This window comes from Empidonax traillii, unplaced genomic scaffold, assembly GCF_003031625.1.
Source record: "Empidonax traillii isolate 1590-97213 ecotype Southwest subspecies unplaced genomic scaffold, ASM303162v1 scaffold171:size1303362, whole genome shotgun sequence".
Classification (NCBI taxonomy): domain Eukaryota; kingdom Metazoa; phylum Chordata; class Aves; order Passeriformes; family Tyrannidae; genus Empidonax; species Empidonax traillii.
The window spans coordinates 868,152-887,905 of record NW_020955364.1 but is presented as its reverse complement, the minus strand read 5'-3'; the positions used below and the strand labels follow the sequence as shown (position 1 = coordinate 887,905).

At 41.3% G+C, this 19,754-nt stretch overlaps 1 protein-coding gene across 3 annotated transcripts in view; it reads right to left on the bottom strand.

Annotated features, from left to right (window-relative positions):
* Positions 1–19,754, bottom strand: part of RBM20 (RNA binding motif protein 20) — a 70,329-nt gene that overhangs the window by 5,401 nt on the left and 45,174 nt on the right. Inside the window, exons 3-13 of one of the 3 annotated variants that reach the window (XM_027885738.1) lie at positions 19,084–19,145; positions 18,836–18,927; positions 18,401–18,492; positions 14,426–14,569; positions 13,385–13,516; positions 11,494–11,573; positions 9,989–10,676; positions 8,046–8,144; positions 5,944–6,613; positions 3,444–3,563; positions 2,587–2,708 (exon numbers count right to left, since the gene is read on the bottom strand). In XM_027885738.1, the coding sequence (XP_027741539.1) occupies positions 2,587–2,708; positions 3,444–3,563; positions 5,944–6,613; positions 8,046–8,144; positions 9,989–10,676; positions 11,494–11,573; positions 13,385–13,516; positions 14,426–14,569; positions 18,401–18,492; positions 18,836–18,927; positions 19,084–19,145 (2,301 nt within the window). The remainder of the gene's footprint in view (positions 1–2,586; positions 2,709–3,443; positions 3,564–5,943; positions 6,614–8,045; positions 8,145–9,988; positions 10,677–11,493; positions 11,574–13,384; positions 13,517–14,425; positions 14,570–18,400; positions 18,493–18,835; positions 18,928–19,083; positions 19,146–19,754) is intronic. The other 2 variants (XM_027885739.1, XM_027885740.1) reach the window with 2 other exon arrangements.

Here is a 19,754-nt window from a genome sequence, read left to right as displayed (position 1 = left end):
CATAAAAGCTGGAAGACATGTTCTGTACACCATGAACTGTAATAAATCACTAACGCTTGTCATTGGATTAGATAACCCATGCATTTTTGGTTTTTAATGATTACCAACCAAAGTAAGACTGAGTTTTATACACCACCTTTAGCTATCATGAGTACCACAAACACCAGTTTTGAAGTTCACAGATTCAGATTAATTTGTAGCAAAATGGCAGTCAAGCAAAAATTGTGCATTTTTTTCATTGAAATACAAGTTTTGATGAATGCCACATAAAGCCAGCAGAAAACAGGATAAAATGCTGCACTGAGTTGCCAAGGTAGCTTCCACCAGATGATTCTGACAGCTTTTTGTGGTAGCGTTGGCCAAATGATAGATTTTTTTGTACATGGAAAACACAGTGAATCTATGAATATAAACACTAACTGGGAAAATAATTTATTAAGCTGAGTAGAATTGAAAATTGCAAAAAGTCTGCAAAGCTGACAAAGAAACATTTGACTTTTTGTCAGCAATTGCTGCTCTTCAAGGGGCATTCTACTCAGATGAAGTCCACTATTTTACTTCAAGACAAAATCGCCATCATATAAAAAAGGCTTTTAGAAGAAAACTGGCGAACAAACTGTTTAGTTTTGCATTCAAATGCAAACACTGAACATCCATTTTGCATGTGTCTCAAGGAGATCACGTGAAAGACAACAGGTAGCAAATCAGCTGTAAAAGACTCAAAGCTGTGACAGCATTTGGTATTTGGATGAAGGCAAGAGAACAGAAACACAGGCTGCAGCAGCACTCCCATAGCTTCACATACAGAGTCCTTAGTTCCTATATTGGTGGATACACAACTTGCATCATCACAGGAGAAGACTGACATTTCTTGCAGAGTGCATAAGTGAGCATTATTGCAACTAAAAGGGTTCTAGTAACAGAGAACAATTATTTAAAATTTGCTAAGTTTCCACTCGAGCAGGCAAAAGTTGGCTGAGGTATTTACTTCCTGTATTTAGTAAGATAAGAGGTAGACCTCAACAGAACAGTCTGTTTTCATTACCACATTTGACAGATTTAATTTTAACAGCTTTTATAGTCTTTGTTCTTTTATCTCCACTCAGTGTTAGTTATCAACCACAGTCCTCATGGGAAATGTCATAACAGGGAGAAAAAGAAGTTATTTTCGCACTAGATCAGTTTTAGTTGGGCTGTTTTTTCTTATGACTTTAACAAAATAACTTAGGAAATTAAAAAAAAAAAAAAATCCCTCTTCTTCCCATGGAACCGGTTTCCCAGGGCAGGAGCTGGAGTTGCTCTCTTTGCTTTAGTATGAGTTTCTTCAGGACAAACTTGCATGGGATACACAGCCTGCACTGAGTGGTGCCACCTCTGGTGAATCCCTCTGGATTTTTTTGTATGAAGCACAAAAAAGGCATGCAAACCGGGCACCTGCTTTTCAAGCTTGCAGTTGGAGGATCCATTACGAGCAAGCATCAGAGCTCTACAGGCCCAGTCTTTGTAAGCTGGAGGCCTTTGTATGATTACAGCTATAGAATTTCGGGAAAGTCATGAAGAAAATTTTCCCAGAGAAATTATTTGACTCTGAGCATCACTGGAAAGCTCAATGCCCACTCGCAGCTAAGGAAAGAGAGTTATTACTTGAAGAGAAGCAGAGTTACAGCATTTACTATGGGCAGAGGGGAAGGAACAGAAAAAGAAGGAGCAGCTGTGCTTTGCTCTTTCGTGACTTTTGCTAAGAGTATGAGAATACCAACACAAGTGAGAAGGCCAACACAAATGTCTTCTGCACTGTACACCCCCTGCTCACCCGCAGGGACTGGAGCTGAGAGGCAGAGCCACCTCCTCTGAGGAGTCCTCAGCATGGGGCAGTGAATGCTCATGACTGCTCCTATACACAGTGCATCAGACAGCGATAAAGGCAGGGTCTTTTCACTGAACTGCAGGCACACGTGGTCTCTGTGTGCTGGTGTCAACTGCTGACATGCTGATGTTATGTTCTTATGGAAACAAGTGCTGACATGCTTGTGCACGTCCTCACAGAAATCATTCCGCAGTGGTGCTCCCTGTGGCTGCTCTGCAGCGCAGGGGGGTTATTTCGGCGGGTCACAGGAAATGCCCGTGCGTCACAGAGCACTCTCTGCGTGCTGAAACACGCTGCACAAATTCACACCAGGGCAAAAATAAGTCTGGCAACACTACTGAACGAGAGGCATGTTTAGTGCTCCTGAAATTAGGACATAATAAAGGCTGCTGCAGGGTTCACTCCTGGTGACAGAAACATCTGGGACCCTCAAGAACAGAGAATTAAAGATCTGAGTTGTATGCTATGCTAGTGACAAGGGTCAAACATAGATTAGAAGACCAAATTAATCACCTGACCCCGTTTTACTTACGATCCAGAAGTTCATTTCAAGGATCTGGGAGAGAGAAATTAGTGTGCTAACATTTGGAACTACTGAAAGGTTTGCTTAGCTGAATTTCACTTCATCTGAATTCTGTCCACAGAGTAAATGCAACCTCTACCTTACACACAGTCCACCCCATGAGCTCGTTGTTAGGTAGCTTCAAGTCTGTTTTTACCTGAAGATTTTTGTAGTGAACAGTACTCCTGCAGTGACTTGTCTTTGCTGTCTCTTCATTTGTGTAGAAGAGTCCACAGAGCTTGCAGTAAAACCCAGTTCTAGGCACCACAAATTCCACACCTATTGAGAAATTCTGAATTACATTAAAGCGTCAGTTGAAACCCCACCCCTCCCACAATAAACTCGTTTTCAAAGAAAAAAGGCACTGTTTAATTAAATGACAGGGACAGGAAGACTGAATCCTGGATTCACTTCTGTGATTTCCCTAATTTTGCAATACTGAGCTGCAGTTTAAAATCCTGTGCATTGCAAATACACCTTTCTTTTCTCTCTTAGATATCCATATTTTAAAATGTACTTTCTCACATATAATATTGCCTGGAAACTTCACTTTGTAACCTCAAGGGCTAGAAATGCAATAGTACTTATTAGCAGTGAATTTATGCCTAAATTACAAAGATTGCATTTAGGATGTACTTCTTCCAGGTGCTTTACCCATTATCAGTATTTACACAGTAAACCCAATACTTTTGCTTATACTGAAAGTATAGTCAATAATTTTATGAAAAAGACTTTTAAATTACTAAATATTTTTTCATATGTATTTCATACATCATTGAAAGGAACTTAGTTCACCTCACCAGCGGCATTAACAGCTACATGTTGCCATTCATTTGGAATGAAATTAGCAATGATCTATAACCAAAAGACCATTTCTTTCAACAGCTACCCCTCTGTCATATACCCTCTTCCTTCACTCTCCTCACATCTGTTCCGAAAAATAAATATAGCAAGTAGCCTTAAAGTGACATCTTGTTGTAAGCCCTGGGTATTGCAGTGGGCGGCCCAACGTACCCAGGGGAATGCTGAGCTCGGTGAAGACGTCCTCTTGTTCCCAGTCTGGCGGAGAGTGCCTTTGTTTAGACTCCACCTCCGGGTATTCCAGAGATCTCATTTCCAGGTACCTAGAATTTGCTTAACAAATGAATAAATGTATTGAATGAAATGAGTTTATTAAAGAGACTTTTGTAAGCTTCTTGGGAGCACTTTCTGGGTGGATCTGTAACTGAAGTAAAATTTGGAGAGAGAAAAAAAAATGAAGTCAATTTTGGATAAAAATGCTTTTCCATTCAAATCAGAGGCCAACTGTACTACACTGTGCAGTCACCCCTATTTCTCTGAGTACACCATTTTTCTATTTCTAATTTCTTGTTATGTTTAGGTTTTTTTTATTTTTTCACATTTTAATCTCTAAGTAGAACAGGTGTCTCTGGCACAAGCACGGTCTGACTGCAGCTCTCTAACCACAGCCTGACCAGTGATGGAGCTGGGCTGACAAAGTGGCTGCTGAGATGGTGGGGCCAGCAGGCCCTGGTGACAGCAAATCCCCAGACCTGCCTCTTGTAGGATCCCTGCAGCATCACTGTCATCTTCTCCCTGGATCCACTCTTCTCCCATCCCACGGCCCTCCAAGGGACAGTTTCTGCTCTATGGCTCCTAGCCACTAAAAGATTTTGGTCCTTGGCTAGAAGGATTGGAATGGTTGGTCCCTGCTGACCAACATCAATGGATGCAGCAGAATATTCAAGGTGTGTAAAAACACTGGATTGATTTGCTAAGGCAGATATAGCCAGTGAAAATCCAGGATGCTCTCTACTCCTGTGATTCTCAACATATGATTTACTTTTATTTTAAAAAGAAGAAATTTGTTATCACAGAGCAACAGAATTACAGATAAACTTATTTGAAACCTATTCTTCAGTTCTTAGATCAAAGAATTAATTCCCTTACCCTGACAAAATTGCTATTGCATTGCAAATTTTACCCAGATAAGGCATATATTTTCTCATAAAACAAACATCTTTCCCAAACCAAACCCTCCCTTCCTTTCAGGTCTGTAGTTCAAAGATCTGCAGTTTCTGGCTATGAGAAGGAATTTCTTTCACTGTTTTAAATATGTTTATTACATGATTTAAAAAGAAAATAATATAAAATCCTGACTTGTTGGCTTTCAAGTTAATTTTAAACCCATCCCAGGTTTCCAAATCTGCAGCAGAGAACTGGAAAACCTCCAGTAAGCTCTTAAGACATCCAGGGCCTTTGTGGAAACCTAAGTCACACTTAAGTTGATTTCTGTGCTTCTGAGCTGGCAGCTGCATTTGCAGAGGGCCCAGACTCTTGGACTGCAGATCCCAGATATCAAGTCCATGTCAGAAACCTGGGAGGCATGAGATGCCCTGGAGCTTCCAGGCTCCCTGCTGACAAGCTGGAAGCTGAGATGCTGAAAACACTAAAGTAACTATGCTCCTGAGATACCCAACTCTTTCATCAGCTGTCTGCCTGGGCAGCCCAGGGTAGCCAACTTTGCCATGCCCAGTCCCAGGGAGTTTGCATGGCAATGTAATCTCCAAATATGCAAAGTCAGGCAAGGTGTCTTCAGGCAAAACAGGTAAGTATGGAAAACCAAGTGAGTTTGAAATTTATCCTGAAGGAAGAAATTAGTTCAAAATCAGAGACTGACATTAAATGTTTCCAGTACTGCACCCTCAAAAATCTTACATCACCTTCTTTTCACAACCCCTTGTTCACCATATGGGTTCTGGTAACAATAAAAAAAGAGCATTCCTGGCCAACACAGTTTGTTGTTTTCTACTTCATGTCATTATACACAGCCCATTAACTCAAGTATCATTTGAAAGTGAGGAACTGAACTCACTTTCAGACACTCAAGATCCCTCTTTTTCTGACAGCTAAAACATTAATATGTAGTTATGATTATATTTATTGACACAATCTCCCAGCGCATCCTATCAGTTATATTAAAGGCAGAATGCAGTAGCTAACAGATGATAAGGCAAGTCCTGACAAAAGGCATTTATTTGCGTGAAAGGGACCTGAGAAGTAACAATCTACAGATGATTTCCATGTTACTAATGCTTCAGTACAGTGTGTAAGAATACCCACCTTCTCCAGGAGCCAGCCAGACATTACAGATACTTTTCTGGTGACCTTCAGAGAACTGTCACTCATTTCATTGACAATTCAAAATAAATTTAGCAAGGCACTGAAAGACTTCAGCTAAACTCATGTGAACCTTGACATGACAATTATAGCAGCTTATGCCTTTTAGAAAGCTTGCAAGCTGCTTATCATATTTCCTTTACACTATTCAGCTAAGAGGCTCTAATGGTTTAGCTTGGCCAAAGGCACCGGGGTTCTTTTACTGAGCAGCTCCAAGGACAAGTCTCGATACTATTAGCAACACTTATTCTCGTTAGCAATAAATTTCAGTCTAATGTCAGAGCAAACATGCAAGGCTCTCTGCGGGCTGAAGAGAAAAAAAAGCAGTAGTTACCCTTGGCCTCTGGACACTCTTGGCTTCCATGTCTTGTTTCTTCACTGGTGTTTTTAACGAGTGTTTCCGTAACTTCTCTGCTCTCAGCTCCTTGTGATCCCATCTGTTTGTAATCATCTATAAATGTATCAGGGAGCTGGAGAGTCTCTTCTTTCAGATGAACAGAAGGTATATGGTGATCTTCAGGCTCTAAATGAGTGTCAGAGCTCTTATCAATTTTTCCTTCCTTCTGCTGGGGATCAGACTCCTTAGCAGATTGGTCTTCCTTCAATTCCTCTGGCTTCTCTTCAGGGTCCAGATTTAGGCTTGATGCTTCAGTTACAGCATCATCATTACCATCATCCTCCTCATCATCCTGACAGCCGCTAGAAGCTGCACTGCCTGTTCCTGTTCTGAAATTTGTTTCTAAAACTTTATGGGCAAATTTGTCTTCACTCCTGTTTAAGTGGCTGTGATTGTTTTTCAGTTCTAACACAGTTGACATACAGGGGCACATTTCTGAAGAAGCTTTATTTTTTTGATCAACTGGTACTATTTCTTCAAGCTCAGTTATATCAGGCTCCATAATTAAATCATCTTCTCCCACTTCATCTACTGTCACTAATTCCTCCATGTTTGCAGGATACCAGGTCTCACCTTCTATTTCACTTCCACTCTCCCAGTCTCGGTCCTGTCACAAAGATGCAAAACATTTGAGAAATTGGTGATTATAGATCATCCCTGTTAAAAAGTGGGTTTTGAAACCAGGAAGAACCTTGGTCTGGCCATGCCTAACCCCCCTTGTCGTCTTATTTCAGAGAACGATATGCCTTGGTGGCGTGATTTTGAACCTTATGCACAAAGACAAGCAATCTCTACTGAATTATCACATAAACTTCACTTTGTGGAGATCCTGTAACTGCCTGGGGGATTGCATTCTCTCCGGTCTTCTGCTTGTTACTTTTCTGTAAGCAGTAGAGCAAGGCACAACCTGTTATACTTTACTATGCAACTGATGCCATTGTGTGATACTCAAGGAAATGAACATCTCCCCTTCCTCTACCTCCATATCAGTGCAATGAAAACATATCAAACCCCAGTCAAGCCGCTGGGGTTTTCGCTTGGCTGGACTAGGTCCTTTAAATTCCTATGGTGACTGAGAAAATGTGGCTTCCTTCTGCAGTCATTTCCTTCCACCAGCAAGAGCCCTCTGCCAGGGACTGTGCTGGTAGAGACTGGCCTAAACCTTCATTAAGATCAGGTTTACAATTATTCTGCAAGGTACATATTCTGAAATACCTCACTCATGCAGTTATGGACTTGTAGGACTCAGACACTAATACTAGACTTAAGAAGTCTTAGAATTAAAAGGTGTATGTTACTGCTAAGACACACTTGCAGCTTAGATTTCAATTCCCAGACTCCTTGTGTACACATAATCTATTAATAATCCATATTCTCCTCCTGTTTGGCCATTCCCACACTTCCCCTCCTAGAATCCTAAAACAGCATGAAAACTCTGGGAGTTGACACTGTTCTTGCCAGGAGATCAGTTTTCTACAGCAACAGATATCAATAGCTTCCATATCTGACCATCAACCCATGACCCTACAGATATGAAGCTGGAGGAATTCCAAGGACATTGCTCTCCCCGACCGTGATGCAGCAGTGGGGGTTCTGTAAAGGCATTATTTAATTAAAACCAGAAACAATCAGAAGTGGCTACTATCTATAGTTCATAGGGCCAATGCTCTGAAGAGTATTCATCATTAGTCCCCTCTTTCTCCACTAACTGACTGCATCTCCTATTTTTGGGCATGGTTTGCGAAGTTGCACGGTTCACTTGGGCATACGTTCCTTACAGCTGCCAGTGCCAAGGGCTGCGCATGTGAAGCAATGTACATGGGCAAAGAGTAACTAAAAAAAGAGTTCTGGAGACTTCAGGAAAAGCTGTCCCTTAAAGCAGAGGTCAAGATAAGGCAAGTTAATTTAGACAACCTCCTTCTACAACCCCTTTGCACGGCTCTTCATGGAGGGTTAATATTTCATTTGGGAGAATGTGCTACCAAACCTGGGGTTTTACTCATTTGGTCATACAGCTGCACTAAAAATGTGTCACCAACCTTCTCTTTTCTTGCGTTTTCCAGAACCTCTCCGTATTCTTTTCCTTGTTCATTATCTGAAGGTGAGCTCTTCTCAGGAACTTGCTCCTCTTTTTCAAGCTAAAATAAATAGATATACATGTATAGCAACACACAGTGGTGCTCTAGTATGTTTCTATTCTGGGTTTAGAGAATCAAAGTCACTCACAAGGTCACATTCTTTATTTCTAAAGTTTATGCAAGCCAACTAGGCTGTGGGAAAAGGCATGACAATTAGATTCCATTAGCAGAGCTGCACAAATAAGAATTAAGAAAAAGAATTTTAAACAAAATTAGAGAGGTGTAATTTATATCACAGAATTGGCTAGAAGACAGGTGGGGGAGAATGTCAATTCATTAAAATTTCCAGCCTCCACTCCTCTGTTCTGTACACATCTGTTATGTTGGCTCAGACGTGGTAAGGAGAGCAGCAGTGTTAAAACTCTGCAGAAGACCTCAACAGTTTTGTTTATTGATATAGGATCAGTTGATAATTCAACTGCTAGCACAGTTCATAATTTGGAAGAACAAAACCTGGCACTTAGTAAAAGAGGGGCAAAGCAGCATGTGAGTTCAAGACATTCAAAACTATTTCTTCCTTTTGAAATAAATTACTAACAGTAGTCCCTGGTGAGGTATGCCTTTAGCAAAGCCACTGTAAAATAACTTGAAAAACATGCAGAGGAGCGTGCAACACTGGTGATTTAGGATGCTGTCTGACATTCCTCTCTGACATCTCCTCCCAAGTAACCATACATCATAGTGAAATACCAGCCGAAGGAGAAAGATGATAAAAGGTGGTACAAACACACATATCTGTGGCATGAGGCAGTGCTGCAGCTAGTACAGACCAGCTGAGTTACAAATCTAGAGATTTCCATCAACTTTGCCCTCACATGAGAAGAATGAACACAAGGTCAGCTGAAAACAACTGATGATGGCCCTGGCAGCCCAGAGGCACAAGCTGGAGATGGAGCCCTGGTCAGCCAAGCAGCCTCCCATGCCAGCAGCCCTGGGGGTGGATAGCGGCAGCGTATCCCGGGGGGGCAGCTGGGGGAGGCAAAGTGGCCAAGAGCCAGTAACCAGATCCCCACAGGGTGGGAATATGAGTATGGGCTGTGCTGGGACTGAGCAAATGAGGCATCTTGATCTGTTCCCCCTCCCACTTTTTCCCAGTGGAGGATCAAACCCACAAACATTGCCATTTTACAACTGAAAGTATTTCTCCAGAGATCCCGTAATTTTATAGGTAAGCTGATTATAGGTTCTGCCATGGGAGAACATTCCTGCCAGCACACTGAAAGGAGTGGTACAAATTATCCCTACCACAGCTGAGAGCAGGGACATATGATTAATAGAAACCAATTCCTATGTTGAGTTATCCAGAAAGAAAATGCTCTCATTAAAAGTTAATTCCCCATTTTAGTAGTGTAACAACCACTTCCATGTATCATCCTACAAAAATTGTGCATCTCTGTAAAATATCACTTAATTCTCAGATACCTCAATCCTCATCACTGAGTGGAAGTAGCTTATGGAGAGCAGCTATGGGGTATTCTGCACAGACTTAGAGAGCAGGAGGGCAATTGCCCCTGCACATACAGCCTGCATGCAAACAGCACACTGTCACTTGGTTTTGTTTTCAGTTGTCTGTCCCCATCCCCTCAGTGGTTACCCAAAGATTCTGTGCTTGACACAGAATGATACCATACCCAACACTGGGTTAACATGCATGATCTGGGCAAAGATATGGACAAGAGGATCTCCAAAGATCCCTTTTATAGGACTATGTTGCGTGATTTTATCATGGCAAAACATTTCATGTCAGTGGCACACCACCCACAACAAATGCTCTAAGATATTTCAGAAAATATATTACTTCAGCATTTACTGTCTTTTAAATACACTTTAAGATCTCTATTTACCTCATTCTCTGGTGGTTTGGTTTCCTTCACATCACTGTCTTCAGCAGCAGCATCTTCTTCTTGGTCTTTTTCGCCTTTCTTCACCTTATTCTTCTCACTTAGTTTTTGCCTGGAGCCCTCAGATGTTTTGCTGTGCTTCTGTTCAGCCACCTCCTCCCTGGCAGTGTCCTCGCTGTAAGAATGCCTGCGTTCCCTTAGCTTTGCCTCTTCCTTTCTCTTAGATCTCCCAGGTACATCCTGCAGCTGCCTCTGAAACTTGTCAGATTTTGACTTAGAGGATTTTCGGTAATAGTCATCCTCCCTGTTCTTGTAGCCAGATAAAGGGTGAAGGGAGCCAGGGGAACCAGTCCTTAAGTATTTTTCTCGGTGTCCTCTGCCTCCTTCAAGCCGTTCATCCAAATCAAACTTGTCCAGCTGTCGGGAATAATGTTTCCTCTCATGTACCCATGTGTCAGTCCTGTCCCTCTTCTCATCCCCATTCTCTCGCCATTCTCTGCTATCTCTTTCCTCTTCCCGCCGGGAATATGGGGACTGATCCCATGCCTCTCTCCCATTTCCCCAGTCGGTCCTGCTGGTCCCCATTGGGCTGTGTGGTGAACTGCAGGAGGTAAAGCTGGGAGTGTGGGATCGGGGTGACAAGGAGCGGCTGATGGGACTGCGAGAGCGGGGCCTGTCCATGCCATACCTGCTGCAGAGGGAAAAGGCAGCTGTTAACTGGCTGACCCACTGTTGGCTACCAAGTTCTTGTACACTGGAAGCTCACAGGAAACTGCCCTGGGGACTGTGAACCTGAGACCCCAGGCCTTTCACAGACATGCACTGCACAGCTGCAAACACAGTGAATAGGAGAAAAGGCAGTGTCATATCCACAGAGCTTAACTAAATTCCCACAGAACTGTCAAGAATATATTCATTCATTCTTAAAAGCGTCTCATAGGGGTTTAGCATTAAAAGCTTATAATACGTTAATACCTTTACAATGACCCTAATGTCTGCACCCTGAATACTCACTAGCTAGGGCATCTCTGGGACAAAAGTGACAAAGGCCACCTGTTTAAAAGAGATGTTTTAGGACTGTGATTCCTCTCCAATTTTGCTGGAAGGTCCAGAAGTCAGGCAGATCAGAAATGTACCCATATTCATTTTAATCTGAACCAGTTCCTTCCCAGCAGGTCTCACAGCACCCCCACCCTTTACGCTTTTCACTCAACAGGGAGGAGAGTGGAACAGCTTCATTTCTGCGTTCTTCACATGCCAGGCGTACTTTCTGAGTCATCATCGTCAGTAGGAAAGAGATCTTTTATTTTCATAACATGCACAGTTTCAATCTGATCTCATTATACGGGTCCTGTACCTACCATTGGACTATATAAAAATACATACTACTCTATAAGTGAAATCCAAATTAGGAAAGCAAATGAAATAGGAGAGGGAAGCACAGGGATAATGCTGCTTCTACCTACAGGTTTACAGACTTCCAGTTCCAAACTGTGGAGAAACTTTACCTGTCCACTTCACGCAGCAGGTCCCTCTCCCTCTGCGAGTGGATGTCCTGGATGATAGCAGCCACATTCTTACCTGGTTTCTAATAAAAACAAAGAAGCATGCTTAGCATGCTGCACTACTCTCGAATACATGTGATTTGTCCTTCAAGAAACAGTATCCATGCATTCAATTATATTATTGCTCAGAAATATTTAGTTTCAGTGTTGTGGTTACACTCTTTTCTGCAGCTGGTTTCTCAATAACACGATCAAAGCGGTAAAATGATACAAATGGAAAGTTTGCTCCATTACGTTGTAGCACTGTCTCCTCATACTTGGCTGCTAGGACAGGCTTTGAAAACTGGCTTGCCCTTCCTTGTTACACAATCACTACAGAGAATTTTCTAAGAACTGGATCTAAGAGGAGGCAAAACAGACAATTTTTCTAGTATAGAATTAAATATGTATAGCAGCCTATCTCTCATCCTCTGGGAATGAACTGCTTTCTCCTCATCTCAGAGTTAGTTCTTTCTGTAGGATAGCTTTAAAAGACCATGCTTAGATAGGAGAGCTTCAGAAAAGCCAAGTGCAAGAAAGATGTGTACTGGAGTGTTGATTACTTAAGATTCAAGATCATTTACGTAGAATGTGCTACACAGGCTGGAGTGCATTCAATTTGTCAAACACTTGGAGCATGCAGAGCTGAGCAACATAATCATGCAGGGGCTCAGCAGTTTGTAGTGGTAAAGAGCTCATGCATATTCCCCCTTCTATATTGTGCTTTTATTTGTTTGCTTTCTTGCTTGTGCAGAGCAAAGTAATTCCATAACCTGAAACAACTGCCATTGGAAGAGCAGAAAATTCTTCCTGAAATCTAGGCAAACCACCACCTCTCCTCGGTAACTCCTGCCTCTATGTCAAGATGCACAGCCTGCACCACCTAACATCTGGATCCCTCACTGTACCACACTTGGAAAGACTGCCCTGGTTTATGAACTTTTGGCAACTCCTTTAAGTTCCCTTAAACCGTTATACAGATACAGGAGAGAAAGAGACTTTTCCAAAGATTAGACCAAACCATCTGAGCTCCTTGTTTTCCTCAAGGCACATAAAAGCCTCTTAAATTGGAACATTACAGAGCTGTTTTAAAAAACAACTTTGTGTCATGTTTGTTAATACAATACGGACCTTTTAAGCTCTACATTACCAGTCCTGGTCCAAGTTACCATGAAATAAAAACACCCTCTTAGCATTACCCATGGCAGTAGATAAGCCTTCATAAATATGCTCACGAGCGCAGTGATTTTTGGACATCACCCAGGTGTCTACAACAGAAGTGTTACACACTCTACAGAAAGTCTAAAGGCTATTGGAAGGCAATATGAAAAAAAATCTTGTTTTTTAATGTAGGTCATTCACAAGAAGGAAATAAGAAATCAGTGTGGTGTTGTTTAGTCCTGCCATCACTGCTTGGTATCAAGGTTGTACTATGGCTCAAGCATGCAAGCAGTGAAAAAAAAGTCGCTTCAGGCTTGATGCCTGACTGAAAGGACCAGACAACCTTATTTTGCTGACATGTTGTATCTTACACATGGCTGTGCTTTAGACCTTTTTTAGACCAAGCAATCTGGGGAGCCCATTCAGAGGGAAGCTCAGAAGGGATTTTTTAAATGGTTTGAGTGGACTAGAGAAAATGAGGTCTCTTCCAAGAGTTAAAATTGAGAACAAAACCAAGAAGCCAAGTATAAAAGATCATTAACATACATTTGTTAATTTATCTTTCTTAGTTTCTTTTTCCATAATGTTAAAGCTTTAATCAGAGATCAGTAATCAGCAAAGATTTTTTTTTAGATGTATTCTCTAGGACATACCACAGAAACTCAGAAACTTCAATCAGGAATAACTATCTTACCTTCAGCTGCAATTCCTTGTATCTTTTAGACATCCTAATTAGTAACTTGTCGTCATTTATCATAGCAGGTTTTTCTTTGTAGTATTGTACCATGGCTTGAGCTGCTTCACTGTAAGCCATTTCCAGAAAGGCCTAGCACAAATGGGGAGAACTTTACAATCTATTACATTATTAAAAATACAAAGTATAAGAGAGAAAAGGCAGTGAAATAATTTTCCTTTAGATTCCTCCTGTGCAAAATGTCTTGATAGTACAAAACAGGGTAGCTTTCCAGCCCTGAAGCTGAAACAGTGACACTCGGTCCATTTCTCAGCCTTCTTTTAACTGCAAGAAATGGTTTCAAACCAGCTCCTAAGGCCAATATGTGACTTTAGCAGCCAGTTCAGCTAAAAACTAAATAACTGGTATCTAATCTTTCTTGACTGTCAGTGTTCAAGGCCAGGCTGGATGGGGCTCTGAGCAACCTGGTCTAATGGAAGGCGTCCCTGTCCATGGCAGGGGAGTTAGAACCAGATGGTCTTTAAGAGCCTTTCAACCCAAACCATTCTATGGTTCAGTGATTTTGAAACATTACAACCTCAAACACCGACCACTGGTGTGAATTCTATGCCCATCCATATTGTTTGCTGCAGGTATGCGAGAGAAGATATTCTACTCTTACCAGCTTACACTACTGATACATTTAAGCTACTTAGGGTAGACTTCAGCTATGATGAAAAATAAGACAAGTCTGAAAGCAACCCTATTAAATGGCTAAGAGAAGGCAGCCAAGTTATCTCCTTAAAAAAAATATTATTAAAAGTACAGTTTTACAACACTTCTTCACTGAAATTTCTGGGGTTTTTTTGAACAAGAACTATGAGGCAGTGGCCATGTTTGTGTCTGTTTTCATCTCATTCTGTGAACATCAACTGTTTTTTTTTTTCACTTGAGGAATAGGCTTTATATATATAAGTTTCTATCAAAAAATAAGAGATTTTCCCCAAACACTCTGTCTTCAAGCCAATAGATGTCAATACTGGTGCCCTAAATGCACAGTACCTGATTAGTGGATTTCATGAGGATATAGTTGGTGACCTTTCCAAATGGGAGGCCCAGGTTAATGACATCATTCTCCGTGCAGCTTCCGTCAGGGAGGTTGCAGATGTGAACAACTCGACCCAGTGTAGATTTCCTCTGGGCAAACTGGGAAATAAAACAATTCAAACCAATGTTTTTATCTTAGATATTCAATCTACTAGATTAGATATTACATTTCTGCAAAAAATGCTCTGCTCTGCGTACCTGTTATTGAGGACAAATATTCTTCTTTAAAAACTTGCATTTTAACATCCTGGTTTAGAAATACAAATGTTTAGAACTACATGTTTTAGCTGTAGTGCAGGTTGCCATGGAGTCTCCATCTCTAGGTATTACAAAGTCTAGAGAGGATTTCTAGAAGAGATGCTCCCCTTCAAACAGGATTAATGATATTGCTGCAAAAACTAACTGCTCACTGCAGTCCCTGCTCAATTTATGGATGTTAGAAATCAGTTCAGGTGACTACAGAGGTGTTCAGGACAGCAGGGAGTTTAAATCTTTCTTCTGCCATAGTGGAAAACACTGGGCCAGGGGTAAAAGCGATCTCATTTAACTTGTGAGGGGACACACAGCTCTACCTCGAGTCAGAAAACTGTCTACCTCCCCCTCTCATTGCAACAACACGCAGGAGGAGGGACTTCTGCCCTGGGGGCACAGTGACCACTGGACACACAGCGAGGCACATCTCCCAGACTGGGCTGGCACAGGCCCATAGCACCGGAGTGGTAATCATTTTCCAAGGGTGGAAGTCTATTTTGGAGTGCTGGGGCAGTTCCCAAAGAACTGCCCATCTCCCTGACATGGAAAGCAAGCTCTACACACTCTGTGCAAAGAAGCATCGGGTACACCCGGAGAGAAAGTTAATTTACCCCAGCTAATGACAAGCAACACATCAGTCACACAGGATTAAATCTTTCCAGACTACTTCCATGCTCATGACCTCTGCTGTTAGGATTTTGCTGAAGAAGTAACTCTACCTTCAATTAAAATTGTGCCATTCAAGGGAAGATGCAAATCACGTAATCTTGTGGGATCAAGTTCACCAGAGCCATCACAAATGTTTGGCTTGTCAGCAAGTTCACAAGTTACAGAGCTAATGTTATCTTATTTACACCTTCATCCCATTGCCTTCCTTCCAGGCTTCCCCACTTAACCATTTGTGTATTTTTGCTGCAGCGAGACCCTGCATTATACAGTGGTCTGCTACTTAGCTTGCATCTCACAGAGCCTGCCCAGGTGGGTAAGGTAAGTCAAATAAGCGCAAAAGTCCACAAGTAAGATATTTTCTCTAGCAGAAAAATAACAAAGACCTAATACCGAGAAAAAGATGAAGCAACTCAACTCCACTTGAACTGCAGTGATGTCTGTACGCATCTGGCATGGCAGCACGTAGCACAGAACAGAAGAACACAACTACAGCTAGCAGAGGAAAAGGAAACAGCAAATGCAGTCTCACTGTATGAACACGCCAGGTTACTGGGCATCTTCTGTTTATTTTGTTAGATCTGGTAAAAGATGGCGTTTAAGAGTCTGTGGGACTAGATTTAGTTGTTCTCTGTGTTGGCTCCAGAGCCCATGTTCCAACACACGCTCCTCAGTACATTAAATCAAACAACTGTAAGTTGTTACCACTTCCTCACAATTGGCAATGGCTTAAATTAAAATGCTATGCCATAAACCTGCTGTAATTCATGATTAAGAAGTGGTCACATACTCCTGCCAGAAGTCAACAGGCTGTACCAAGCAATGATCTTGTCAGCTGATTGCAGTTAAATTGGATCCATTCATTAAATAGGGCCATAAATCACAGCCAGAAAAGGAATATACACCTTCCAAATCCACAATCAGGAAGTTAAAGGAGCTAAAGTCGTGTGCCAGGTGTTGAATGTATTTTTCAATAAGATTCTGCTAACTTACTTTGTAACTGATGTCTAGGGGCATTTACCAATGCAGTTGCATGGCTATTTCGAAAACAAAAAAAAGAAAAAGAAAAAAAAAAAGATGCACAGCAGTGAAATGCACCTCACATAATTTGAAATATTATTTCACCAAATTATTACAGCTTTGTTTGTCTGTTTGCTTCTTGTTTTTCAAGTTCTCTATCCCTCTCTAAAGCTTCACATGAATTTTTTTTTAAAGATAATAAGAAATGGCCAATCTCATCCCCCCAGTGCTAATGTCTCTCCATGCCCGAGTCAAGACTGGTAGCACTTGCCTTTTAAAGACGGATAGAGTTATTTGCAGATGGATAGCACAGAGCAAGCTCTTCCAGAAATCTGAACACTTTGTTTATGATTACATGCAGGGTCAAGTATAATCTCCCACTGCTCAGTTAAATGGCAGCAGCTTAGCTGAAAGTGAATACTGCCGTGCAAAGGTGTAATAAATTATAGGCCACCTGGGTTGCAGAGTGAATGACAGCTGGCAAACTCAGTCTTAACACCTCTAATATAGCTCCCTGTTCATCTGACGAGCTTCTGAAGAAAAAGAGGATTTACAGGAAAATCAAAGTTATTGTTTCTTTTATCTCTCATAATACTACAGGTCATTCAGGAGGAGGATTTCTGCAGGCAGCTTAAATGATAAATAGTGACAGATTCTAAGGAGAAATGACACTGGTATTAGCAGTAATTTCATTTGTTGAGAAGTTGACAGACATGATGAAAAGGAACATTCCTCTGCACCCGCTGCTACTCCACCTCTGACCTTGGTGGCAGCTGTCATGAGCAGCTCTGCTCTTTGCTCCCCTGCACACACAGTGTCTGTGACAGGCAGAAATTAAAACCCTTCAAATAACCTCTTGCACAGTAAAACTGCACGGTAGAAAATTGGTTGGATTAAGGAAATCTGGGTGACCTTTCTGTAAGCAATGCCTGATGCAAACTGGAGTGGCACAGGGACACAACCCAGCCTGGCTTTCCAGAGTGTCTGGGACCACATCAGGATACATACACAAAAGCTAACAAGGTGAAAACTTGAATCCCTGGATTACTGCTGCTATTCCATGAACGCCCTAACATGAGTCCTTGGTGTCTCCAGCTTTAGCTGCAGCTTTCTGATATGTGACGAGTTTAATTTTAACCTAACAACTTTGTATTTTCATTATGAATATGATTCGCTTTTATTTTCCCCCTTTTTTTTTTTTTTTTTCACTTCTAAAATCTTTCTGTTTTGTCAGTGTAAGAACCACTTCTAATGTTGGGGGTTTTTCCTAGCATTTTTTTGATCAGAGCTAGGAATTCAAGTAATATAACTGGGGACCTGTATTGAATGCAGGGTGGGGACTAGTACACCTAGAAGGCTCTACACCAAAGCAAACTTGCTGACAGGCCAGCAGTGGCATCAGTTGATATAAATACTACACTAAAAGAAACTAAGGCAAAGTGAATCCAGTATAATGAACTGATCCGGGACCTCCAGGTGTGTAACAGTGAAGCTGCAGCCACTATCTTTGCCACTACTGCAGCCTGGGAGAAGGATCCCAGTCTGGGAGAGGCAGAGAACGACTGATACAAATAAATAACCAGAGAGATGGAAGGCTGCTTGATGGGATAGATACTGAGAGTAACTAAAGACTAATCCAAATATTAATTCCAAGTTGAAGTTGACCTCCCTGAGTTGAAAAGACTCAGAAAATGGGTGAGAAAGGTCAGTGGGATACACACAAAACCATTTACCCACCTGCCCAAATCTCCCTGACAAGAAAACAACTTTTAGCACTGGAAAACAAACAAACCAAAACAAAAACTACAATCAAGCTCCTATTTGGCCCCAAAATCAAACGCATAAAAAAGCTGCAGGGAAGTTGAAATAACAGACTGAATATTCAGATAATTGTCTGAAAGGAAGCCCTCAGCGTTTAAATTCTGGTAAGCAGAAGTGACTCCTACAAGAATCTTAACAAAGAGATCAGTTTGCTTAGGTACTCACTCTTACCCCTGATGGAGGAGAAGAAAACGTAGGACCTGGCTGGCCAAAGGATCTTGCTGGCGTGGCAATAAAAGATGCACCGACATTTGGTGGATAATCTAAACAACGGATTACACACATGAAAATCTTGACTAATATCAATTGCATTAATGTGCTCGATAAGCAGTGCCCCATTTACATAATAAGTAATTTCATAGCCTCTACACCAAATTATACACTGTTTTGTTGTACTGTAAAAAACCAGTCACTGTTTGAAAGAAAAATAAATTCATACTTAGAAAGGCACAGTATTGGCTTTTAGCCTTTCTGTGCACAACCTATCAAAATTTTTCCTTGGAAACTTTTATCACTTTTCATTTAAATAGCCCACTTCTCCCCAGAGACTGAATTCCCTTTCAACTACTAGAAGTGTTTTTAACTATTGCACATACAACCATTTACCTTCGATACTAGATGGATTGAAAACTGCTGCATTATTTGGTGATAAATGCAATGTTCCATCTGCTGAGCTTAACATACACCGGATACCAGTGCTGGAAAAGAAAGAAAAGAACTTTAGAAGCATGCATAATGTGCCATAAATATTCAAGCTTAATTATTAGGCAGCAAATTCCCAGTGTAAAGCCACTGAATTAAGCGATGCTCTGTTAGCAGTTCAGTTTGAAGAGTGACTCTAAAATAATACTTACTTATCTGAAAAAGCCATACATTTTTGGATGTGAAGACTTCCCTTAATGTGCTGATCCCAGTCCTATGTTGAAACAAAGAGATGATGAGCACAGGAAAAATCCTGAGACAAATTTAAAAGAGATTATTTCTCCGTTCAGTTTACCTTATTCTAAAACCAATACTGACATGCTGAAGATCAAACCATGTGATGTTGGAGCCAAGCATCCAGTGCATTATTATTCATCCTGATTCATTATTTGTAGGTTAAATTATATTTTACTTTACAAAAAGGGAGCTTCTCTGTATTTACTTTAAAATTTGGTATATTTCAATTAATTAAGTTACTTCACTCTAGCTGAAGAGCTCATCCTGCAAGGTGCTAAGCACCCTCAACTCCTGCAACATCCATAAAGAAGGTGCTAGTACTCAGGGCAGCCACAAGGCTGCTTACTATTTCAATATATTAGCAGCATTTGTCAAGGCACATTCAGCTATTTACGCTTCTATGATCCAACTGAGGCAGTGCATCAAACATCACCTAACAGACCCACTGAAACTTACTGTAATAACATTTCCTCTGCTCTTTTTAAATGCTTAATGAAAAGAAGAAATGCCCAGCATTCCCTACACAGGAGCTACTTTGGCCCAGCCCTGGAGCTGCAGTAACTACAGCAAACCCTTTAACAAGCAG